We start from the raw sequence: 27,365 nt of genomic DNA, 5'->3' as shown, positions 1-27,365 counted from the left end.
AATTTTTCATAAGTAGCCTAAATTTTGTATTATAGGTACATGAAATATTATTGTTAGGTATAACTTTTTTAAATGTTGAAGTACACATATACATTAGATATCGTAATATATTATTATAATTATTTACATACATCACACATAAATACCGACATTTTAAACAGTAGCATATTATAAACTGCCATTTGGAAATCTCTCCAGTTATATAAAATCTAACAGTTTTAAATATGTTACGGTGACATTAATTATATTTGTATATTCAGGACCAATTTTCAATACTAATCGACTTTGAAGAAATATTTTCTAAATTGAACTTCCCTAATTCAACTTTGAAATGCTTGAACTATGACGTCACACGAGGAATAAATTTAATAAAATGTTATTTTGCATTGCTATTTCAAATATAACAGTTGCCTTTAATATTGTGTTGTATTTTCCTGAGCTATTTTTTAGAAACAAATATAGTTATTATGAGTAAGTATATGTGCAATTTCTGTTTTAAATACGCTTTTATTACCTTCACCTATGTTTTTATGTAACCGACCCTCTTATACTCAATTTTCATTATCCCTCTGATTTAATTATACTGTGAACACTTATCAGGGATCGGTAACCATACAATAATTTCATGATTATAAGCTTTTTTTTCATTTTCTTTTAATTTTATCGTATGATTTAGGGCCGATTTTTCAATCCTTGGTTAAAATTTATCCGTCCAATAAAGTATTACACGAACATATTAAAATGTCGCCTGTAAATTGACAAATACGGACAATTACAATACATTTTTGAAATGGTAGTTTAATACGTTATTCGATGAATAAGTTTTAACCAAGGATTGAAAAATCAGCCCTTAATAGAACATTTATATCTTATTAATATCTATTCCAATAACTTCAACTGACAGGCAGCTATTTTTTTTTAAATGTGGCTTCTATTTTTAAATTACATAACTATTTTTCTAGAATTTTATTTTTGCAATATATCCGTTATATATCAAATTCTTGTTGTACCTATATCGTCTTGTTCCATCTCAATTATTATTGTCCATATTTACTTAACCAATGAGTAAATACTCAAAGTTAATTAATTGACAACTATCTGGATGTCCTTGTTTGTTATTGCAGGAATATAATTAGGTATGTACATTCGATGTACATATAATTATACTTCTAACGAGTGTTATTTTCCCAATGTATAAAGTATGTATGTATGTATGTATTCTATACATCTTAAACAAAATCTATGAAATTGATGATGAAAGTTATTTGAAGATGAATAAAAGCGATAATTTTCAATGTTAGGATAAGATTTAGGTTAAGTCAGAAAAGTGCAACCAAAAAACATACCAGCATTTTGTTGATATTAGTAAGTGTTTTTTTATGATAACACTACACTATTCAATAAATAATAATCTATGTGACAAATTCTATGCTTTTTAGGGCTGTCACCATACATCTATATTTTAACATTAATAGGATTGCAACGCATCTCAGCATTTTTCTTCCATGAGCCATCGTATGTAGTGTTCTCACCTGAACACGAGAAAACATTTGACTTCGGATTTTCTCTTGCGTATTTGGAGAAAAACAGAGCGTTAGGTAAGTCGTTCATCGATTTTCTGTTATAAACTAATGATACCACATGTTCTAATAACACACAACAAGTGATAACTGCGTTAAAAACAACCGACTTCAAACTTGCACTTGCAAAATTTACAAATACCTACAGACAAAAATGCTCATAAAATAAAAACTACTGGGCCTATCCGAATAAAATTTTTATGGGACCAATTCGACACCATCCCGCATCGAACAAAAAAAGAATCACGTAAATCGGTTCAGAAACCTCGGAGTAATCGGTGTACATACATAAAAAAAAAAAACATACCGGCCGAATTGATAACCTCCTTTTTTTGAAGTCGGTTAAAAATTTGAAAATGATCACTCTCTCTTGCTAAAAAATCATATGTCAATAAAAAGCTTCCGTGTGGCTTTTGTTCATAATCGTACCCTAATAACGACTCCATGTTTTACCAATGTATTCGTCTTTTGACAATTTAGTCTGCAATGGTCAATCATAATATACTGATCAAGATGTACATTACAGAAAACCATTATTTCATGATAATCAAGATGAGACAATATTTTTTTGTAAAGATCATAATTATTTTTTATTTTTAGTAACCGGTGCTCCACATGCCGATATTAATGGCGCTGTCTATAATTGTCCTGTCGAGGAGAGCGTACACAAAAATTCAGTTATTTGCTCAAAAAATGATATAAATATTGACATTTTAGCGAAAAATTATAGCAGAGGTAAGTAAAGTGACTGAAAGTTACGTTTACACTTTAAAAAAAAATTGAGAAAATGAAGGTAGTCTTATATTTTTTAATGTTGTGTTTTAGAACAAAGTCCCGATCAGAACTTTTGTCTGGGTGCATCATTGGCCGTGTCAGATTCGTATGTTTTTGTAAGTACTATTTTAATACTGTTATTTATATTTTGCCCGTTTTTGTATTTTTTTAATAATGCATCGCTATAGTAAAAAATAAATAAATCTTAAGTATTTACATAAGTAATTTACATGATATCAAAAAACTTTAAACTTGCTTCTCATCTACATTCTAAAATCATTAATTACTTATGAAAATCATAAAAATACTGTTTTTATTTCAGACATGTGCACCTCTATGGTCAAAAGAAGTCACAACGCTCAATGACATGCACATCTATGGTGCTTTTGGCACGTGTTTTATATCAGATGAAAGTTCTAGAAGGTATAAGGGCATGCTTGAACAGTATGAGATGAGAGACTTTGAAAATGTCGAAATACCACCGACATTTGGTAAGATGTTTCTATTTCTTTTTTTTTTATGTCAGAGCAAGCAAAGGAGCAGGTGGGCCACCTGATGCTAAGTGGTCACCACCGCCAATAAACACTTGTAACACTAAAGTGTTACAAGTGCTTTGCCGGCCTTTTATGGGCAAATAAGTCTTTCAAAGTGTTTTTAAAAAAGTAAACGAAATAAGGGTCAGAAAATTGTTTTTAATAAGTTAATCTCCCCAATCTATAGCCGTTATACATATACCCTTAAAATAAATAACCTTCACTTTCTATATTGTTTCTATCAACAGTTAATAATTTTGAATTTATAAAGTCGTGTGACTTGATTATTAATAAAAGGAACACGAGAAAAGTAAAACAAAATGTCCTTGTAGCACAGATAAAATAATTTTACACTATTACTTAAAGCTTACGATGCTTACGACAATCTAAAGTTATTGTTATCTATCATCATTTTTAATTTCTTTTCAGACGACATATATGGGGGTGTTGGATGGAGTACTCTAGTGGACAAAGAAAATGATTTAATCATAATTGCCAAACCAGCTTTGATCAGCAGTATTAGTTATATGTCTGCTTCAAATTTGGATACATACGCAAAAATTGTACCGCTTGATGTGGCTGGTCTTCTTAAGTACTTGTATAAAGGTGAGCTTTTTTAATTATTGTATTTGTTGTATTTATATTTTATATAAATCTAGAAAGAATGCTGTGGACCGCCAATCGACCTAGAAAATTGGAAGGTAAATGAAAGACACGGATTAGATTATTGTATCTTGAGGGTATTATTAATCGGGGAGAAACTTCAATACCTAATTTAGTATTAACATGTATTAACATAAAGTATTTTTTTACAAATCTGGTTGTTCGCCGAAAAATATTGATTTAAATTTAAGAAATCTTACATTCCTTTCCTCTTTCTGATCCATAATTTTGATACTAAATCGGATTTTTATTTTTCAGGACGTGCGTTTGCGGCTGGTACCTACTTCAGTAACTTTCCCACAGTATATGCCTTTAGCATGGAAAAGGATAAACGGACCGGGGCTGTTAGTAATGATTTAATTTAGAATTTTAGACGTAGACTAATAGCAATATATTCCCCCTACATTCTGTTTAAAAACACATACAAAGAATGGCTATACTTTTATTTTAACTTGATCTTTGACAGTTTCAATCAATTATATCCTTAACATTAGCATACATCTTTAACAGGTAGGATTCCTCCAGTATGATAAAAAATCCCAAAAATTAAGAGTACTCCAAAAAGGGACCCGTGCCGTATTATACGAGAACAGGGTGGTTGGAGCTATGTTTGGTGCTGCTCTTCACAGTGTGGATATGACTGGTGATAAATTCTCAGAGCTGGTAGTTGGAGCCCCTGGAGAACCATGCTGGGAGAATGGCCTTGAAGTTGGGGCTATATACATTTATGTGGGAGGTGATAAGGTAAGTCATAACTTCCAAGAGAAGTAGTAAGTTTTCAGAGCTAGTGGTCGGTGCTTTATTATATAAGAAGTGATAAGGTAAGCCTTAACTTCGAAGAAAAGTGGTTAGTTTTCAGTGACCCTGGGAAAACTTGTTGAGCGAATAGCCTTGAAGTTGATGCTATATACATATATATTTATATTGGGGATGATAAGGTAAGTCATAACATCAAAGAGAAGTGGTAAGTGTGGTGGTATAGTAAAGAGGAATTCTATATGCCGATCGGATCAAAAACAAATAATTATTCTGTTGGGTACAGAACTTCATCTTTATGCATGTTTGCATGTTAGTTGGTATATGTGATTTTTTTGTATCTATAATAAATATTTTCCAATCTTCACATTCATAGTTACAAACTTTCAATAGAATTAATAGTATTTTATAGCATAAAAAATAATACAATAAAAAAAAATGTTGTGTGGTTTTATGAAACCACGGTAAAAGTGAAACTGTTCGAACGGTTCCGAACACTGCTTTGTGTAGCGCATGTCGGCGTGCCGAGTAGGTATACCTACTCGGCAGCCGCGATACACGCGACATGCGCTACACAGACCAAAAAGTTTGAGACGATGTAATAAAAGTTTCACTTTAAAAAATTAAGTTTATTCTAGGCAAAATCAAAAAGAGAAGCAACTCTCCGCATTTGTGGAAATGAAGATAATTCCCGTCTCGGTACAGCTGTGAGCTCGCTTGATTTAAACGAAGATAGTTATCCAGGTAACTATATTTTTCTAGTACTTCTTACGATACGAAATGTGCCACAATTCATTAAAGTCATCTCAGCTAAAGCTAAAGAGTTTGTTTGTAAGCGCTTTCAGGTTAATAGCCCATTTATCGAAGAAGACTATTTATTATGATCACCCCAAGTCCAAATGGAACGGACCAATGCGGATTAAACTGCGGGGCACAGCTAGTATTAAAAAGTCTTATTGTCTAGGATTAATTGAAAAACGCCTTGGAAAGCATACAAAGGAGTCTACATTCAAAAAAAGTAGTAAAATATATTTTCATTTTCAGAAATATTTATAAGCGCACCATACGAAAAAAATGGATACGGTGTTCTTTACGTTCTATCGGGTTATGAAATTCACAAGAAGTATTTGAAAACACATCGAAGTTCTCAAAAAGTATTCATCTCTGAACTGACATACGTCCAAAGAATTAGCAACAATCGGTTTACCAATTTTGGATATAGTCTCCAAGCATTACCTGACTTCAATAAAGAAGGAGCAAATGGTTCGTATTTTTATAAGAAATTATCTTAGCAGAATTAAACATGTTTTCAGTACGAATAATATACTTACTTTCATTTTGTAACTGTGGTTTGAAAAATACGAAATCTGTGCGATGCGATGTGAAGTTCTATAAAATAAATACATAGGTACCTATAACTTAAATATTTTGTCATGCTTCTAGCAATTCTTCTATCTGTGTAGTATTAATCTAAATCCTAAATGATTTTCAGCTCTAGCAATTGGAAGTCCGACGAGCGAACGTGTCATCCTGTACCGAAGTATTCCATTTATAACTGTGACGGTCTCCACCAAACTTTTGGGCAAAGAGGTATGATAATATTATAAGTATAAAGGTATAGATAATTTGATATTTTTGGTTTTATGGCATTCAAATGCTTTATAAATATAAATTTATAAAGAATAGAACAAATTCGATCACAAGGCGGGACTCGAATCGGCGCGCGGTGTGTCCTTTAGACACATAAATACTGAAAGAATAGAAGAAATTCGATCGCTCTGGTGGATCACGAGTGGCTGTGGGTTTGAGTCTTGCCTCGTGATCGAATTTTCTATTCTTTATAAATTTATAAGGTATAAATAGATTATGAGTGCTCTGGAAGTGACTAATTAATGTGGCTAAATGGCTTCAATTTACTTAGCAATCTTACTTTTTCTCACGATAATTTAATCATACTATCTTACTTTAACTTCTAATCGTGTGTACGTTAGTGTGCCGTTTTTGAAGATCGAATCGTATCCTCACTACACATCTCTTTATTTACACGAACCTAAATTCATATTTTTCAAACGATTTAAATTTATTTTGCAGACGATACACGAATTAGATACAAATTTCACCGTCCGTGTGGAAACGAGAGTGACATACCCAAAAAGAGTTAATATTACAGCAAGTGAGTATTCGAATAATTTCGTTATCATTAACACGTTTGTATTCAATAAAGGTTCCACCGGTTGTAATTGGCTAAACAAATATTTCTCCTATTTATTTATTGTGTATTTTTTAAGCTATTGCATAGCTTCTATCGCGGGCCTTGAGCGCGGGGACCGAATCGAGAAATTCCGTAACGAAAAAACCTCACGCTCCCCACTCGACGGGCTCGGAGGTGTGGCTTGAAGGCATAGCATGCAAAAGCTTTACCGCGGCAGTCCCCGAGTGTCACACTTTTTTTTATATAAATACGTTTATTTTAGCACTTGTAGTTGTAAGTGTCTCTAGGTTGATGATTAGTTTCAGTTATTTTTGAAAGTATTATTTCTTTATAATTATTCTACTTTCAGAATTGCTACAATCTGTAAGTCTAACTGCGAATGCTGCTAAGTCTTTTGATTCTGATGACTTCGTAATCAATCTATCCTCCAATTCCAATCAGACTATTTTCATAAATGACGTAACAGTTACTTTGGTAAGTCAAAAGTTCTTTGGATATATGAAATAATTATAAAACAATCTTTCTTATTTTTCCAATCTCAAGTGACGTAAAATAATAACTGTTGAAAACTACATACAATAAATCGATATTTTTACAGACATTTAGTGAGACTTTTTTTGTAATTGAAGATTTTTTAACGGAATTAAACATTTTATTTACCCATTTTGGTGTGTGTTCTAAAATGATTTATATTTCAGTATGACGAGCAACCGGGACTTTTTAAATTTCAAGCAGAAGTTAAAATTGATGAAGCAACTTTTCATAAGAAAGGTAAATATTAAAAAAATGGTGACATGTTTTTTGCATTCAATCAATTCATTTTTTATGAAAATTAATTTGAATCAAGGATCAAAAAATTTGTGGGTAGTTAGAAGTGGAACCGATTTGTAACAAGGCTGAAAAGTTAATAAATGCTTTCCTCAGCTGACATATAAAAATTAACATAAAAATTTGCAATTAGATCTTATTTTATGAATATTTTTGTTAGTTGTTAATTGTAGTTAGTTGAAATTAATACGATAAAATTTGTAATAAATTATAACCATGCAGTAACATGTGGGTAGTCTTTAAACGTCCTTCCATCTAATCATAAAAAAACACGTTCTATTTCATGTTTAGAAATAATAAAATATTTACATAATTCATTTTTTTCTTTAATATTTTTTCAGTTTTTGACAGCGCATTGGTGAGTTTCAGTGAGCAAAGCAAGACGAAAACCGTTCTCGATATAACACGAATAAGTAATGCCAGTGAACCTAAATTATCCATCGTCTACGCTTGGTCTGGCCTGTTAGTTTAATTTTTTTTGTTTGTCCGTGTTGAAAGTACTTCCATATTTAATACATATTATAAGTTAATAAAGAATAGAAAAAATTCGTTCACGAGGAGGTAATCGAACCCGCATCCTTTCACGCTAATCCGAGGCGGATGCTTCACCAACTCAGCCACTCGTGACCCGCAAGAGCGATCGAATTTATTCTATTCTTTCAGTTTTATGTGTCTAAACTCTAAGGGGTTCGAGACCCGCCTTGTGATGGAATTATTTCTATTCTTTATAAATTTATATTTATAAATCACTTGAATGCCATAAAACCAAAACTATCAAAGTTATAAGTTAAGCTTGTCATGTCTGTGTAATCTTTGTAGGAATACAGAATAATTTTGAATCAGTTACAACTACTTATACAAGATATGTTACGCATACGTAATTTTTTGCAAAATAAAGATTTTTTTGTCTGAACCTAAGATATCATATACTTGGATAGCATTGTCTAAAACCATTTTTTAACCATAGGCAACAAGAGCAATACGTGTTGGGGTCATCAACGACAGAGGTCATGACAGTTGTAGTACGGAATGATGGGACAAATTCGGATTGGTCTTGCGCATGGATACGTGTCTCTGGTGCCCCCGTACGTAATCTTTTTTCTAATATAACTAGTATTGTACAGGGTTTCCCAAGAAACCATTCTATCTACCAAGATAGTAACCAACGTGCGTCCTCTCGCCCAGAAAATTCTTCACCAAACGACTCGCGATCTACGCCATTTTTTGTAGGTACGTCAAATTGACTTTATCCGCGCGTTAAACCGATTGGCACAACAGGTACCTAAAGTATAAACATTAACAATGATTATGTCATAAAAAGCTTTTGTTTTTTTGGTTGGACGCGTTTATCTCAGAAATTACTGCTACTTTAAAATAGCGCTGTTTAATAAAAAGCCTAGGCTGTAAATGAACTGTTGATTTAACTAGTTGGTTGCTATTAACCTGTTTTTGTTTTATTTAGAACTTGCCAGAAAAACAATATAGGATTAGACAATGAAATTCTATTTTAATAGACGTAACGAAGCAATAATCTGATATGGGTATAATCTCCTAATTCCTTAGACTAATAATTAAGAAACGCATAAAGATATACAAGAGTATTATAACAACGTTATTTGGATTTATTTTAACAACGAATATAGAAATAGTAGAATTACCTAGTGCATTGAAATAAACCCAATTTATAATACCACAGGAAACATTTAAAATTATTGATTTAACTATTTATTAAACTTAATTGCTTCCTTGGCCATAATTATGTATTTTTCTCAGGTTACATTATTAGAGTGTGATCAACCTCAAGATTCGTGGTACAAATGTAATTTCTTTAATCTAGGCAGACGTGAAAAGGTTAGTTGACTATAATAATATTAATTTCCCCGCATTCATATGAGTATTAATTTTATTTTATATATATTTTTGAAATAAATGATTTCTTATTCTTATTCTTATTCTTATTCTTATTCTTATTCTTATTTTCGATGGTTTTAATACATTTTATTTAAATGAGCTCAAAAGGAGAGGGGCGGGCCATGACCACGCTCGCTGTGCTGTTTTAAGTCAGATTAAATAATAAAATTTTGATACCAAAAATAAATATCTTTAATTTTACAAAAGCTGAAGAGTTTGTTTAATTGAACGCGTTTATCTCAGGAACTACTGGTCCGATTTGAAAGTTTTGGTATTAGATAGCTCATTTATCAAGGAAGGCTTTAAGGCTATATATTACTATCACGCTAAGACCAACAGGAGCTGAGCCACGCGGGTGAAAACGCGAGGCTTAACTAGTATTTTATATGGGCTAATTGCCTGGTTTTATTAACAATATAACTTTATATGTGCAGTAAATGATAAAATTTTCATCATATAGATTAATACTTATTTAATAAATAAATAATTCTTCCAGCGTCTATTAGATATTATCTTGGACATGAGCACATTATCAAACAAAGATGACAAACTGAAAATCGAAGTATTGCTGTTCAATACATGTGATTCGTCACGAAGCAATGCCACATCTAGCAGTTTCAAGGAAATAAAATATAAACTTAATCCTAGTGATATAATCGTTGATGGGTAAGTAATAATGAAGAAAACAAATTGTTTAGTACCTAATATTATAACAAAAAAAGGTAGTAGGTTAGGTAGTTTGTCTAGTTATAATAAAATAAGAACGTGTGTGCCGAGTACAGGTGTCAGAAGAGAAACTTATTTGGCAAGATTCAAAGATACCGAAATCATCGCTTTAGTCCATGACGTGACGGTATTGCCATGACGACACCTTCAAATTTTACTCTCAACGCGCCTAAAAAAGTTTCACTTCAATAATACAGTTTAAAATTTAAATAATAAAAAAATGAATAAATATATAAGTGTCATTTAAATAAATTATATTTTAGTTCTATGACTTTACAGAATGTATCAAGACCAAAACATAACAGCCAGTAAAATACAAAGTGACGACGATACTGACATCGAAACTTCAGTTTTATATGTGGTAAGGTATTCTATCAAACATATTTTGTAGCTACTTATAATTATTATCAATGACTAGATTTCCACCCGTGGCTTCGCCCGCGTTTTCAAAGGGAAACCTGCATACTTCCCGTTCCCGTTGGATTTCCGGGCTAAAACCTATTCTATGTGTTAATCCAAGTTACCCTCTATATGTGTGCTAAATTTCATTGTAATTAGTTTAGTAGAATTTGCGTGAAAGAGTAACAAACACACACACACACACATCCTCACAAACTTTCGCATTTATAATATAAAGTAGGATAATATTTTAGCCCATTTAATTAAATTAAATGTAAGGAAAAGTACTGAACTAAAAATACTGAGTCCACCTCTTTATAGCTAGAATACAGGATGATGAATGAGCATGAGTGTGAATGAGCGAAACTATAAGACCCTGGAGAGTAACCATGATGTCCTAAAGCATTAATCCCCAGTTTAAAAAAATGACCTATAATGTAGCTTCATCACGTTCTCGTACTGGAATTAATACTAAACCATTGAGATATACATATTATGGAGGCGACACCGCCTACATCACTTATGTTCCGCTCACCATAAGCCATATGGATTAACTGCACGCTCATTTTTTATTTGTTTTAAAGTGAAACGCCTAATAAAAATATGCCTTCGTGTGTGTTACGATATTGCACAAATAATACAAATAATACGGAAAAGTGCAAAGGAATAACTTTAACTAAGTTTTAAAACTTAGAGCAAAAAAATGGCGCACAGATTTTGTTCGTGGTGTCTCCTCCATACGTAGCAATATTATCTCAATGTTGTAAACCCCCTTGGATAAGGTGAAGACAAACAAAAGGCAGATTGTTGTGTCCACTTGAACTCGATGAATGGAAATGCATCTTACCCTCACAAAAGGATAAAGGATTTCACACAAGCCTGATTCAAGAGGGGAATGAACCATAATGTTTATCTGAGTGCCTATTCATTGGAGGGTTATCAGTACTTATTCATGTTATGTAAATTAAAAGATTTAAAGTTCATGTAGTTATTAGTTGTAGCTCTCAGCAGATCTAGATTTAATAAAACTGAACATTAGAGCTTTCAAATTCGGTTATAATAGAAGAAATATAATAAAGTGGAATTGAGAACTCCAACTTTTATGAGGTCGGTTAAAATAAAGGAGCTGAGCACATATGTCAGAAGTGAAACTTCTTTGGCAAGCTTCAAAGATACCAAAATCGTGGCCTTACTTCATGACGTGACGGTATTGCCATGACGCTACCTTGAAATTTTATCTACTCTCAACGCGCCAAAAGAAGTTTCACTTCAATAATCAAAATTGGTCATAACACAAAAACTAAAAAGATATGAAATAAAGTGGAATTGAGAATTCCAACCTTTATGAAGTCGGTTAAAATGAAGAAATACTTAAAATATTTATAAAAGTGTTTAACGTAGATATCTAATCCTTAAATCTTCAAAGTGCTCTTTAATATGGTATAATTCTAAGGAAACGATACTTCACGAAAAAATACACATCAGAAATCTCTTTGAATACGTAAACGATATGTTATTTGATTTATAATAATACATTTTTCACTCACAGATAACAAACAATGGCTCAGTGTTGTGGGAATCTGTTACCGCCCAATTCTCTGTTAACCCAATATTTATGGACAATTTTACGGTAAGTGTAACAATATTATTTACTGAGAAGGTTTAATTGAATAGATGTGTGTAGAATGCCTCGAATGCCTCTGAAAATGTGATTTCTTTTAAAATAGAATTGTCATAATTATACAAATGGCTAAGACGAAACGATTGGGCAGTACAATTCCAATGCAATAAAATGATAATATTAGGTATGTATGATCAATATGTGGGCAATTGAATTCGATGGGGTGGGATCATCAAATTATAGTATCACTTGACAGATAGAAGATTAAGATTGTTTTACTTTTTAGGGTTCCGTACCGAAACGGTAAAGCGGGACCCTATACTGAGACTTCGTTGTCTGTCTGTCAGTCTCCAGGCTGTATCTCTTAGAGTATTTATACTAACTGTATATACTCTAAGCTGTATCTCATAAACCGTGATAGCTAGAAAGCTGAAATTAAATAAGAACAAATATGTACTAAAAATTAAAATATATATATATATATATATTAAGGATCCCCCATAGTACGGAACCCTTCGTGCGCCAGTCCGACTCGCACTTGACCGGTTTTTTTATTTTTATTTATGTTCACATAAAAAAATCACGTCTTTCCTAGACGGTTTTGTTAAGTAATCTCTAACTTTTTTTCTAGATAATTTCTAGATCTATACATTGTGAGCTTGATAACGAAACGAATCTCTCATACAGCTGCGTTTTAGATTTAAAACCAAAAAACAATGTTAAGATTGTCGCTTCAACAAAAATACCGAAGAAAAATATAAGTGAGTAACAATATACATAATATGATTGCATTATTTTTTTAAATATTTATAAGGTCGTTTTATTATCTGTGCTAAATGCAATTTTAATTTTCAGTGAACCTTTTTAAAAACAACCGCATATTTGTCGAAACTGTACTAAAATTGTCGCTAAATGGAGATATTGTAACGAAAACGTAAGTACACAAATATATTACTAGATAGGTACACATACTTCAGAACTTTAGTCTCTAAATTACATTTATTAAATTGTTACCTTCTTATGGCGCAGACATTTCCATCCTATCCACCATTGATACCATTTCTGTAATAAGGTAATATAGTTAAAATAAAATCGTTGGATATATTATTATTACAATTCAAAAAACATAAACTTAGATTGCATTATTAATTATGAATGATAAAAATGAAGATTAAAACAAAGCACCATTTTTTTCTACAAAGTTCATTCACCTCTTGACTGTTCCATTTTTAAATCTTTTTTTTTAATTTCAGTTTGAATACAACACTTTTTTATCAGAACGACATAACATTCGGCCAAAATAGAAACCTTGTAATTTTGATTGCCAGTATTTTAGCTGCCTTGCTGTTAATTGTCGTTATTTTTGGACTGTATAAGGTAAGTGATTTTTATAATCTAGATTGACAGTTTAATGTAGTTTATAAAGAGATAATACATACAATTTTGTTTCTTGGAATAGTTCCTGAAACCATTTTGATGTATTTTTTTATATAAATTTAAGGAAAAATTATTTTAACTAACTTATAATTAAGTATAGTTATTGTTTACTAACAATAAATTTTCCTAAATAAGGTATCGAAAATAAAGGGTAACGTAAAAAACTGGATCTATAATAATATATAAAGTAAAAACACTCCTTTTACTTAACATAGAAGATCGACATTGTACAAATGAAAATCTTTATTTTAGAGTACAAACCTTGTAGTAAATTTTGTCAAAAATAAACTTGCTTCTTGACAAGAAAGGTAGAAAAGGGATAATGTAATAGGATTTTGACCCGCATATTTCGTTCTAGCGATGAACGTAGATAGTAGTGATGTACAAAATTCGTTTTTTTATTATAGTGCATTTAAATAGAGTAAAGTAAATAAAATTACACAAAAGATATATTTAGTAGATATATGTAAAATTTATGAATAGGTTATTTTGTTCAGTTTATTCATCTATATACAAATATGAATAAATATAGTTGAAAAGTTATAAAATCGCTCGTGAAGTGATTTAAAACATTCTTTTATATAAATATTCTTACAATTCGATTCATGGGTTCACTGAAAATGCACTCGGGCCAAATGCTTGCGAATGAAGGAAAACAGGCATTTTCGCAGTGGATTCTGAAAATATTTTCTCGTTTTATAAAATACCTAAAGACAGATTCTGGAATAAGTACATAAATTATATAACTTTATTTAATAGTAATATTGTGACTATGGTGATCTTGACGTTGATAATATTTGTTTTATCTTTATCTACAACTAGCTGCGCCCCGCGGATTCACCCGCGTGGCTCTGCTCCTGTTTGTCTTAGCGTGATGATATTCTTTAATAGCCTATACCTATAGTCTTCCTAAAAATTGGGCTATCTAACACAAATATTTTTTCAAATGCCTGGTAGGTATTAGGGCGTTCAAACAAACAAACATTTCAGGTTTATACAATGTACCTACCTACCTACTTACTTACTACATTTTGCACAGCGAACCTCAAATGAACCGTATTTTTCAACTACAATGATTTAAAATTTTACTTTCAGGCTGGATTTTTCAAGAGAGCTAACAAAAAGAAGTTGAACGACTTACGGGCGAGTATTGTAAGTTATCTATTATTAATTACTAGCTGTGCTCCGCGGTTTCACTCGCATTGCTCCGCTCCTGTTGGTCTTAGCGTGATGATATAATTATTTATCTTCCTCGATAAAAAACCTATCTAACACCGAAAGAATTTTTCAAATCGGACCAGTAGTTTCCGAGATTAGCGCGTTCAAACAAACAAACTCTTCAGCTTTATAATATTATAAATAGTATAGATTATTATCTGTATCAGTAATCTTTTTACCTTAGCTTACTACTAGCAATCTACATATTTCTGTAGATTATTATATTCTTGTCATTTTTATCTTGTATTAGAGTTCCGAATCAAAAAAGGAAAAAATGTAACCCTTATAAGATCACTTCGTTGTCCGTCTATCTGTCTGTCAAGAGTCAAGATCCTTAGTAACGCGTGAAGATACCAAGCTGATTTTTAAAAGTAAAATAGGAACCTAGTAGTCCCCTTCTCTAATCTAACTAATATTTTGTGAATATTTCTTATGATAGTTATTTTCCTAATTTCCTTACAAATAAGTTGAAGATATAAATTAATAAGACGCTTATATAATGTGATACGCAGCATTCAATAATTTAATCACATCATACGAAGAACAAATACTAATATGTGCAAATCGTTAATTAAACCAATCAGTTGGGATTATCAAGCAATTTTACGTCTAGAAATTTCGAGAAGCTCTCATTATTACTTACACGCTGATTCGACGAAATTTGTACCTCGTGAATTTTATGTACAAGGTTTATTCAAATTTGTTTTAACCCATTGAGCCCCGAGCGGCCCGATCCGACCACGACACAATAGATTTTCTATTGTGTCTGTGATTCCGGGGGCTGAGTTATTGCGAATTATAATGGTATTGAATTGATTGGAATTGGAAGCGTTAACAATTAAAAAATGGTCACAAATAATTCAATTCGCCCATTCTAGTGTTGTCACATACCTACTATAACGCTTTGCTCCGCGGTTGCACCCGCATTGCTTCGCTCCTGTTGGTCTCAGCGTGATGATATATAACCTCCTCGATAAATGGGCTATCTAACACCGAAAGAATTTTTCAAATCGGACCAGTAGTTCCTGAGATTAGCGCGTTCAAACAAACAAACTCTTCAGCTTTATAATATTAAGTATAGATAATTTATCTACTAACTACTAATTTATCTACTAACTGTTTTTGTTTATTTAATAATTTCAGAAAAGACCTCCTCCTCCTCAGAGTGCCGGTACCTCAAATTCACAGCAGACTAACAGTAGCGGAGATGATGTAAGTTACAGATACTAAAATAAACAATCCGCAGGATCAAATTTTAAGGGTGGCCTAAATTTTTATGCTCGCCAGTTTAGTTGTAGAATTGTAATAATTTTTAACAATTATTGAAACAATTTACCTGCAACATTTTACAATGTACATACTACATGTAGATAGAGTGTGATTTTAATAATTTCTTTATATATATATTACTAGCTTTCCGCCCGCGGCTTCGCCCGCGTTTTCAAAGAAAAACCCGCATAGTTTCCGTTCCCGTGGGATTGCCGGGATAAAACCTATCCTATGTGTAAATCCAAGTTACCCTCTATATGTGTGCTTAATTTCATTGTAATCGGTTCAGTAGTATTTGCGTGAAAGAGTAACAAACACACACACACACACACACACACACATCCTCACATACTTTCGCATTTAGAGATAATATTAGTAGGATCTCCAAAAGCGCTTAAGTAAACCGTAAACCGAATCATCGAATAAATAAATGTTTGAGTTTGAGATTGATTGTTACCATGTATGCGTATCGATGTATCTTATCTTAATAAAAATAAAAAGGAGATTATATTCTGTTTATATGCATTTATTCAACAATATTTTCCAGAAAGCAGCCGATCGCAAGAGTAAAATAGAATCGATGCGTGAAGATTCAGACGAAGTGTAAGTGTTTTGAAATTAAATACTTTATAGCGGATGAAAATAATACTATGTACTTGATTACAATAAAATTAATAACTCTAATTGTATTAAAAGCTATATCAACTATCTCTAAATTATATGCGAAATTATGTTTATTACGATTTCCATATGCCAGTTTCTGGTTGCCTCTTGAACACTTTAAAACCGTTAAAAAGCGTTTAATTTCAAAATAACTCACACAAAAATAAGTAATCATTAAACGCTGCCTATATGCTTGTATATCAACAGTGCTTAAAAACTTGATATTCTGACTGATTTCTGGAATTTTTACGTTGTGCTGATTTTGGATTATTAAAACAAACATAATTCTTATACATTATATTATATTTGGAATTATGTACACGCATGATTATTGAAATAGGTTCCTCCATTATTTCACAGAACTAATAGTAAAAGAAGCTATAACATTCCTTCTGCAGTGAGATAAAAATTGTTACCGAAAGTATGTAACTCCCGACTCTTTTCAAATTGCTTTTGCGTGTCCTTTTTGATCCATTATCTATATTTATTTTTTTAACAATTATTTTCTCTTTAGACAGAGTTTGCGGTGATTGAAGCGGTTGAAGAATATATGATGGTGGATTTCAATCAGACTGAAACACAAGATAAAGCCACGCTCATTGAAGAAGACCAATAATTTGCAAGATACAGACAAAAACCTCAACCTAACGTTACCTGGAAGAGATCGCTGTTTTAGCGATAAGGCCAGCATTTTGTGCGTGTTTAACCGACTTAAAAAAAGGAGGAGGCTCTCAATTCGGCTGGTATTTTTTTGTATTGGTTGTGTCCTTTCGCATTGTTTTAGATATGTAAATATTCAAGAAGATTCATTAATTCAAGAACTAGAAAACAATTAAAATATATTTGCGTAATATTGTATACCTATAAGTACTAAAATGTTTTCTTTTTCTCTCGACCTACCTTTACAATTTAATTTTTTTAAGTGGGGGTCGAGCATGCTTCGGCACGAATTGGGCCACGCTCGCACCGGGGAAGGTACCACACCCTCACAGAATATCGGCGCCATAGTGACAGTTTACTGTCGCGTTCCGTACGGTGAGTGAGGGGTCCGGACGCCCACATCCCTTCCCATCCCCTACCCATCCTCTCCTTCCCTATCCTCATTCCCTCCCATCCTCGCCCCTTCTACCTAACTCCTTCAAAATCCCTTTGAGGACAGCAACACATCCACTTCCCATTGGAGTGGATGCTTATGGGCGGCATGTATCGCTTAACACCAGGCGACGCGTCTGCTCGTTTGCTGTCCTATACCATAAAAAAAAAATTGAGCTGATTACCTTCTGCCCTGGTTGCCTGGAAGAGATCACTACTAAGTGATAAGGCCGCCAAATACACTAAACTGTTCCCTGCTTTTATTTTTGTATGTTCTAGTATGTAAGTCTGTTTAGTTGTATTAAAGAGTAAAATAAATAAATAAATAAAATGGTCAGGTTGTGAAAATTTTACAGCATCATGTCTTGGTCATATTTTGACTCAGTATTATTTTAACTTAAGCTTATTATACTGTACTTTTAGTAAGATTTATTTTATGATACCTAATATAAAAATAAAAACTTAATACAATCTATACCAAAATTTATTCTAAACCCATTCATCCCATATAAAGTATACCTATATCTCGATGAGTATAATAACCTACGAAGCGTCCATTCATCAAAAATAAACCATATCTCTGTTTATAGACATGTATAGCAAAGGGACACATTTTGATTGTATTATGCATATTAAATGATATATTGTACTTCCCATATTATAAAATGATGGTCATTAAATATAAAACAATGGAACAGCAGTGGAATGAAACAATCAGTAAATAGGTATGACGTCACTTTATTGGAACGGCATAATACATTTTCCTTGTACATCTGTTTTCTGTCCCTAAGAGGTTTGCTAATGTACAGTATGTGAAACTGAGCGTAATTGGTTTAAGTAAATGTTATTAACAACTCACATGTAATTCTGCGAATGTAATCGTGGTGTTGCACGAAATACACAAATGAAGCAAAATATAGGTAGTATAGCTTAATCTTATAAAAATAAATTAATGATAGTAAATCATTTTGTAGTTGCAGTTATTTAATACCTCTATGTTTCGTACATAAAAAAAAATATATAAAACTGGATATAAAACTGCTATAAGATGTCAAGGTAACCCCTGAGGTATATTAAAACCTTAGATCATTACTTAATGATCTATGGTAACATAAAATAAAGATCTAACATAAAATGATAACACTAAAATGTATAAATTATTTCACTCTAGAACTACAGGAGAAATAGATAAAAATATAAACAAAAACATCCGTCTTAAGTCTTTATTCTTAAAACAATAACATACACCCTTCTTCTAAAAGTACCCCAGTTCCTGAGCACCATCAGCCAAGCCCATCATCATCAGGGTCACCTCATCCCCCTGCTCGCTGATCCTCTCCGCCGGCCAGTGGAAGGAGGACCCTCGGAGCTCGTAGGTATACACCAGCCTAGTGCCGAGGGCGTGACGAACCCAGTCCATACTGCCACCCGAGGCTTTATCTAAAAGACATTTCTTTAATAAAATTTGTATGAGTGGTAAATCTCGAGAGAGATTATAATAGTTATCGCCAGTTTAAATTCTAAAATAAGAATTGTAAATAAATAAAATTAAAGGTAAGAAACTGTATTCATACATTTTATTCGAAGGTAAGAAAGATGAAATGAGTGTGTCTGCTGACATCTACGTTACATCTACCACTTAAATCTACAATTTATTTCATATAAAATGCACAAAATTAAACAGACAAAAGAAGAAATCATCTTAAAACATTCAAATTCAAATTCAAATTTCTTCACTTTTCAAATTCAAATGATAACAATAGACAAGTTATAGCTAATATTACGTCAGGTTGCCCAATAAATTGCTTTGTTAAGTAACCAATTAAAATTCGCCAAATTTCATATTTTACGAAAGAAAATGAACAGAGATGTAATAATAATTACAATTATTATTAATATGCTAATAATTACAATTTAAAACTTACATAAAGTGGCGGCTGCTGTGTCAGGCCCGTCATACAAATCGCTGTTAATTCTGCTTCCGTATTCAATAGATTTTCTGCCTATCTGCACCTAAAAGAAAGAATGAATCTATTCAGAATAGCGATCATTTTGAATTAAATTTACAAGTTGTAATATTTTCGAATAGTTTTTTACATCTATATAAATAGATGTCTTGATTGAGGAAATTTTTTTTGACAAATAGCTTACTGCCTTTGAGTTAATATTATAACAATTCGATAAGTACTTAAAAATAAGTTTAGGTTGTTGAATAAAGAAGTCTTAGTTTCCAAGTCTATTTATTTTGAGTTTGAACTTGTAGTTGATCATCTTTCGATACAGACTGAACAATCATTGTCTATTGCCTCATTTGAATTTTAAGAAGAAATAACAAAATAATTTAAGAAAAATTACAAGAAAAGATCTTACCAATTCATCATAATTATCAACGTGCTCAAAAGAGTCGGAATATGGCACTAACAAAACAGATGCGTAGGAGTGGAAAGCCACATAGAACAATAGGTTGTCTATGGTCGAAATATACTTGGACAAGGATCTTGTTTCGACCTCAGAAAATGGGCGGGAACCGGCGTACAGCTGATAGTCGCAGGGCTTTGTTGATGACGAGTGTTCTAGAAAAGTCAAAAAATGTAAAAAGGTAAAAGGTAATGTAGAAGTTTTATTGACCTCGAAATCCACCACGAGCAGATTTTAATTAACTCATTGGACCCGTCGTTATTAAAGTGTAAATACTATATATCACACTAAGCTTTATAATATATGCCAGAACGAGCAGAAAAACTTATGAAAAAAGTAATGCCACAAATTAGCTAAGGATAATAATTCTAAAATGATAATAAAGACTTGTAAGTATGAAGTACTTCAGTAGTAGTATTCTATATTTATACCAAAAATACACAAAAAGTGAACTTACGTCCCCAGTTATAATCCCAGTTGCGGTTGGGGTCAGCACCTCGGCACCCGTTTAACGAACGAGACCGTGTCTTTCTCCAATATCTATCCTAGAAATACATTTTTAATAACCATTACTATAATTATTCTATTTGCTTTTAATTCATTTAATTCATTAATAACCTATTTCCAAAATAGAATAACGTACGGTTACCCCAGCTGCAGCAGCCAATCCCTAATTTATATGAAATCAGTAAACATTTATGTTGGACTCCCCGCGGTTTCACCCGCATTTGCTCCGCTCCTGTTGGTCTTAGCATGATGATAACCTATAGCCTACCTCAAAAAACGGGCTATCTGATACTGAAACAATTTTTAAAATCGGACCAGTACTTCCTGAGATTAGCGCGATCAAACAAACAAACTCTTAAGCTTTATAATATTAGTACAGATTAGTTTACCCCACTTAACACAAATTCAGTTCTTAGTACAATAAACATCGTCAACAATTGCCCATACATCAATCACTTACAACAGTATAGCTGTAATGGTATCCATCAGGATTAACCGTGGGGAAGATGCGCCAGTCGAACTGATCCCGAAGTCTTGTTACATTGGGATCGCGACTCGTGAGCAGCTGATTGATGAAGTAGGTCGTCACTGCTGGGGCGATCCATTCACGCGCGTGGATGCCTGTGATATGAAGGTGTGAATGGGTCTCGCAGAGAGTTTATTTATTCACATATATTTTAACAATACTGTTAAATATAGATGGGATATAAAGTACAAAAGGTGACCTTAGAGAAAGAGAAAGACCTTAGAGAGATTTAAATGAAATATATTTTGTATAATATTCATACTTACTATCGTCTTACTAATGTTATAAAGAGGTGTAAGTCAGCATGTGACGTTTCAGGTAATATATAATATGTGGAACTACTGAACCGATTTTTAAGATTCTAAACATCACGTTTTAAATTGGTTATTGTTGTATCATTATCTTCTGAGTTTATAAAACCAACATTTATACAAAAAATATGGCCTACATATACACTATTTTTTGTGCTTAATATATAGGTATATCTCGCTGTATTCTATTATTAATATATATTAATATGTACATCACGAAACTCACCAGATTCAATAAAAAACACGGGTTTCCCAGTCTCCCGCTGTCCTTTCTCGTAACGAGTATTTATACGGAGTCCCAATATTTTGCGCCCCTCATAACTTTCGCCAGCCTCTATTATTTCCGTCCATTCGCCGAACGATTTGCTTGTGTCGTAAATGTATTTGTGAATCTAAGAAAAAAATAAAAATAAAAATGTATTTTTTAATTTTCCTTATACCTACTATTCACGATGTAATTTTAAGTAACAGGGCGCCTACTATGATAACATCTTATAATGTGAAATCTTGACTTGTAAATATTGACATGATTTTAAAAGAGCAACTAGGGAGTTTCTTGCCGGTTCTTCTCCATAAATACTGCTTTCCAAATCGGTGATTAATGTTAAAAATATGTTATGAAGATTCGAAAGTGCTTCCAGAAGAAGCGAATTTAATAAATACAAGTTTGAGTTTAAGTTTATAAAATACTAGAGATTGGTCTAATAAGGCAAGTGGATAAAAGCTACATTTAAATAAATCTGGCTTTACTCAGTTATATTTTAGTATTAAATGGTTTTGTTGTACGAAAGAGAAGAGTGTCAAAGGTATTTATATTTTAACGATAGAAAAATGGACCAAGGTTAGAAACCTTGGTAGTTTTATTCCGTGTTGACCTTGAAATAAGCTGCTTATCCAAGTCACATTTATTACAAATTATAAACTAAAATAGGTATTTTTAAGTATTCAAAGAACAAGATCTTACTCCCGACACTCGACAGTATCGAGATCTAATTCAATCGAGTTCGATTCTATTGAAATACATTGAATATTCGAGATTGCTACTATTGAAAACTAAGACAGCCCAGGTTCGTGCTGTGGTTTAAGATGAGATTAATCTCGACCGAAAATTTAGCTCTACATCGATAAAAAGATTTGATTTGGATATAAAACTCGAATTGGGTGTAAAGTAAAAATTTAAGATCGAGTATGAATCAACATTGAAATCGATTTAAAATAAAATCGAATTTCGGTAGCGGTAGTAAGGCTTTTTGACCTATCTTATATAATATATTATATGCATTTTAAGTTGCTTTTAATTATTTTAGTGACGATTCAGTTTTTAGATATTGTTGTTGTATATCGAAATTTATAAAAATAAGTCTAAATTAGCATACCTATTTTACGGAATACCGATCATGTGCAGTAGGTTAAATAATATAAAAAGTGAACTTACGTCGTCGACGTCATAGTACGCATCCCACGAGAATTTATTAAAACGACGATGTGGCACTTTTTCCGACTGAATTATTCTGGAAATTTAGAAATATGCTAGGTAGGTATATTGCATTTCATTTATACGCCTAAACACTTAAATTTTCATAATGTCAGGGGTCACGTTTATTTTTAACCGTGTTAATTAACCTATTACATTTTCGGTATCAGTAACTGATTTAGAAAAAAAGGAACAAATTATAATACCTATATCCTATTATAAAGTGTAAAACAAGCGTATTACACTTTATGAAGCGCAATTTTAGCAATTTTGAATACATGAATATGCACCTTATAGCTAAACATGCTCCTACTTAGAACGAGTTGTCACAGTGTTTACCTATTCATGAATAAAAAAGCGTGGTATTTAAAAATAACAAAAGAATCTTATTACAACTTGCGGTAAGTCGAAACAACATAATAATAATTGATCAGTCAGACCATTTACGTCATCAAAAATCGTTTGGAAATCTCATCGTCATAAATAACGGAAATTTGTTCCTTGATTCCATTACGATAAAGTATGAGTACAAAACACAAGACAATTAAACATAACTTCTTAATAATTATGTTTTCAACTTACTCCGAGACGTCGCGATGCAAAAGTTTCACTCTCAAATTCTCCTCTGTAGCGATCGCTTCTAAAGCAGACGCTAAATGGGGAGACAATATTATTTCCGATGAGTTTCTTGAATCCGAATGTATTAAAAACTCCTGAAATATGATAAAGTATAAACAATTAATTATTCCTATAATTTTCATACATTGTGAAATGTAGAGTTTCTAAGAAAACTAAAAAAAATATTATCTTTTATTATTAGAGATTAATTCCTACTCGTAAATAATGATGTGTATAATATAGTAAAAATAATTAAGAAAACACCTCCAACCACCAACGCAATCATTTGTGTATGTAATAACTATGAAATCACATATAATAATTGCACAATTAAATTAAAAAACATAACTTACATCTCTTTGCAAAAGCAGATTTTTTAAATGCTCCAATCCCTCCCGAGACCCTTGCACTTCGTAATGTTTATAATCTTTATAATTCTTTAACGTTTCCGAAAAAACTGGTGCAACAACCAAACAATACACCAATAGTAAATACATTTTCACAACAATGTCACATTTGTTGAAAGAATCGCATTTATATAAAGATATTATCAAGTACTACACTTAGGTTATGTTTGGAATTCTCTCATCATTAAGGTATATAATCCACTTCAAGAGATAACAGTTTAATTTTAGCAAGCGATTGTTTATTTTGCAATCAATGAATTTGGAACATCGTACAGGTAAACAATTCTGGACAAGTGAGATTAGGAAATTGAAAATATAAAATTGATATGATTCGAAACAACACTTTCTTGGCGGCTGTTCTCTGTAGAAACTATCCGACGGTCAATAATATATTTTGGTATGACGCAAAAGCGCATAAATAAATGTTTAATCCTACGCTACGTTCCAATCGCATACGAATTTTGCACTTCTAGTCGACCTAAGGTAACCTGTGCGGGATCCCAAATATCGGTTCCAAGTACAGCCTTCTGATGGACCTTAATAAGAGGCTCCCTCAGATTACGAAACCTGTATAACTTGTTCATTTTAGTAAATTTTACAGGTAAATTTCAGAATTCCGAAAAAACAGAAGGTAAGGTAAAATACTCTTTCTTATTTTTAAGTTCACGTGATTACATTTTAATTGTACTAAAAACTTATAAACATTATCATGAAGTAAAAGAATCTGTCTTCTCCACAAAAAAAAATTATCGCCGCGTATAAGTTCGCAAGCTTAAGCTGTAAACAATTTTTAAGTGCGTTTGAGTAAATGCCAAAATATTTTCATCAAATTCATTTGTTAAGGTAACATAGTAAGTGCCGTAAGATACCACGTAAATACTGTAAATATATAGTAAGTGTGTATTATCTTGAAATTCCACTCATAAGTTAAATAAATATTTATAGTCGGAAAATTTTAAATTCCTCATTTAACTTTATATTTTATAAGTACTTGTACACTTTATAAGTACATATATAAAATCTTATACTGTCAATTTGTTTCATTCTTATGAAGAAAATATGCAAACAAAGTCGTGTTTACAAGCTAGTGTCATTAAAAGCGCATCTAATATTTTCATCACATAATGCACAAAGGCCTTGAACTCAAATGCTTACATAGTGCGGGTGTTTAATATTTACAGACACAAATGTGTAAATAGTGTCTATGCATTATCGTATACTTAGATCGTATTGATCGTAAATTTACACGTCATAAGATATTTCACATATTTAAAACTTAGTGTTGGTCATTTTATGGTGTTGCGTATATCTTCATTACTTGCGCATTATTACAAAATACCTCATTACCATAATATGTAACACATAGAATTAGTGTATGCAGTATTTTTAAATTCCTGTGACGAAAAATTGATTTAAAATGAATAATTGCGTTTGCATTCGTGTCTTTACTTGCATGTATTTTCGTAATCAACTTAGAATTTAAATGATTGAAATAATGTTTGGATAATTAAGAATCTTTTAGTAAAGCATTTCATTTTTCTTTATTTGTAACTAATGGTTCGCCCCGGCTTCGCCCGTGGTACATAATATTTCGAAATAAAAGGTAGCCCATGTCCTTTCTCGGGTTTTAAAATATCTCCATACCAAATTTCATGCAAATTATTTCAGTAGTTTAGGCGTCATTGAGTAACAGACAGACAGACAGAGTTACTTTCGTATTTATAATATTAGTATGAATTATTGTTCAGTTTGTTACTAAAATTTTCTCGTTGAGTAATTGAGTATTGAGCGACATTGGATTTTTCCACAACATTGTAGCAACAATTTATGGTTTTCAGATTTTTAAATGTAGATACAATATACTCCGAAACTCAAATCTTAATTATTTAAAACGACAATCAGAGATAGCTTGAAGCTAATTGTTTAAAGTTTCAAAAGTACTTTTGAATGAAGCGAAATCGAATGAATGTTTGAGTTTGATTTTGATCAATACATATTATTACATATAGGAACGTTATACCTACGGTTAAGTAATAATAAATCGACTCATTAAATGTTTTGCGATGGAAGGCAATGGAAAGTATAATTCGTCCAGATGAAATTTTAGCCACATATACAATCTATCTAATATATATTATAAAGGCGAAAGTTTGTATGGATGTATGGGTGTTTGTTACTCTTTCACGTAAAAACTACTGAACCGATTACAATGAAATTTAGCACACATATAGAGGGTAACTTGGATTAACACATAGGATAGTTTTTATCCCGGAAATCCCACGGGAACGGGAACTATGCGGGTTTTCCTTTGCAAACGCGGACGAAGCCGCGGGCGGAAATCTAGTTGGTCTATAAATGGAAGTATTCAGAAAAGTCAATTACAATTTGTGACGCAATATAAGTTATAGGTATTACCTACAAGGATTAACGAACGTAAGAGAATAACATTCAAACTTGAAAACAAACATTTTCTTGATCTTAAAAGGAAAGTTCGGCATCGGTATACTCGTATTGTTTTGTGATTTTAAACGAATTCTCGAAGTTTCTAAACTTTGACTCTTAACTCTCCATTAATTCTTGTTTCATATAAATACGTTAAGATTTATCTGCTGACCTTGTGCCTTAATCTACTGTTATTGTTAATTGTAAGGTATTTAACCATCTAAGGACAGTTTAATTATACTTATTTTTTTTAAATTGATTTATTTTTAGGTTTAATTAATTTAAAAGACGCTTCATCTAAATACAACATATTAATGGATTTCGTACCTAACTAGTTTTTGAATTATTAATTTCTTATGTATTTAATCTAGTAAGTACTTAATATGTTAATATTACAAGACATTAAGCAGCATGTTTAACGGTTCTACAAATAAACCAATCGTATAAACTTATCTCATGTTCAAATATCTGCTAAAATGTCTGCTACGTAGTTTGGAATTTTAAAATGCCTACTATTTTTCAAGCACAATCAGGATCAATAAGTCTACTGAACCAATCTTTTTGAAATTTGCCATGCCATTTATAATGCTTATCTTACGAAAGTAAACACAGATTTCTGATGTTGAATGCCTCTTGCCATCTGACTCAAGCATATCCATCTTACTAAATATCCTAAATCCTCGTCATTATCGAAGAAAGATAGTTTTTCTTGTCTGAATTTATATCAGTATTAGGATGAAAGTATTTACTTATATTAAAAGTCTTGGTAGTTTATATGAAAAATATAAATATTATAAACTCTTTTTGTGATTGTAATGTAGGTAATATATTCATCGAGGCCTAAAACACTAATATGTACTTAGTGCTTTTATCCCTGGTTTTTAATAATTTCTAAATTGAAAACAGCTATAATAAAATACAGAAGAGGCTAGAAGCGTAACAATGTCATTCTAATTGTTATAGCTATTTTAACACCGCAA

At 31.9% G+C, this 27,365-nt stretch overlaps 2 protein-coding genes across 4 annotated transcripts; one reads left to right on the top strand and one right to left on the bottom strand.

Annotated features, from left to right (window-relative positions):
- The first annotated feature begins 369 nt into the window (after positions 1 to 369).
- Positions 370 to 18,157, top strand: LOC123690865 (integrin alpha-PS3-like). Of its 3 annotated transcripts, none has more exons than XM_045634964.1 (27): positions 370 to 471; positions 1,440 to 1,598; positions 2,181 to 2,315; positions 2,406 to 2,470; positions 2,677 to 2,845; positions 3,317 to 3,493; positions 3,809 to 3,894; positions 4,061 to 4,294; positions 4,945 to 5,050; positions 5,351 to 5,569; positions 5,799 to 5,896; positions 6,398 to 6,479; positions 6,868 to 6,992; positions 7,217 to 7,289; positions 7,688 to 7,808; positions 8,314 to 8,431; positions 9,120 to 9,197; positions 9,754 to 9,923; positions 10,263 to 10,344; positions 11,932 to 12,012; positions 12,635 to 12,764; positions 12,859 to 12,937; positions 13,257 to 13,380; positions 14,536 to 14,592; positions 15,802 to 15,870; positions 16,475 to 16,530; positions 17,109 to 18,157. In XM_045634964.1, the coding sequence occupies exons 1-27, from the start codon at positions 468 to 470 to the stop codon at positions 17,122 to 17,124; spliced, it is 2,913 nt and encodes a 970-aa protein (XP_045490920.1). In that variant the 5' UTR covers positions 370 to 467; the 3' UTR covers positions 17,125 to 18,157. The 3 variants fall into 3 exon arrangements, with proteins under 3 accessions (XP_045490920.1, XP_045490919.1, XP_045490918.1); XM_045634963.1 differs by having other exon boundaries at positions 17,105 to 18,157; XM_045634962.1 differs by lacking the exon at positions 16,475 to 16,530 and having other exon boundaries at positions 17,105 to 18,157.
- A 734-nt stretch (positions 18,158 to 18,891) lies between these two features.
- Positions 18,892 to 24,048, bottom strand: LOC123690871 (zinc carboxypeptidase-like). The gene is made up of 9 exons (XM_045634972.1): positions 23,890 to 24,048; positions 23,501 to 23,631; positions 22,880 to 22,955; positions 21,671 to 21,836; positions 21,068 to 21,228; positions 20,558 to 20,645; positions 20,053 to 20,255; positions 19,608 to 19,695; positions 18,892 to 19,122 (listed from the first exon to the last, which is right to left on the bottom strand). The coding sequence occupies exons 1-9, from the start codon at positions 24,031 to 24,033 to the stop codon at positions 18,938 to 18,940; spliced, it is 1,242 nt and encodes a 413-aa protein (XP_045490928.1). The 5' UTR covers positions 24,034 to 24,048; the 3' UTR covers positions 18,892 to 18,937.
- Between the last annotated feature and the right edge of the window lie 3,317 nt (positions 24,049 to 27,365).

This window comes from Colias croceus, chromosome 4, assembly GCF_905220415.1.
Source record: "Colias croceus chromosome 4, ilColCroc2.1".
NCBI classification, from domain to species: Eukaryota; Metazoa; Arthropoda; class Insecta; order Lepidoptera; family Pieridae; genus Colias; species Colias croceus.
Note: the sequence above shows the minus strand (reverse complement) of the source record. Positions and strands in the feature narration are given on the sequence as shown.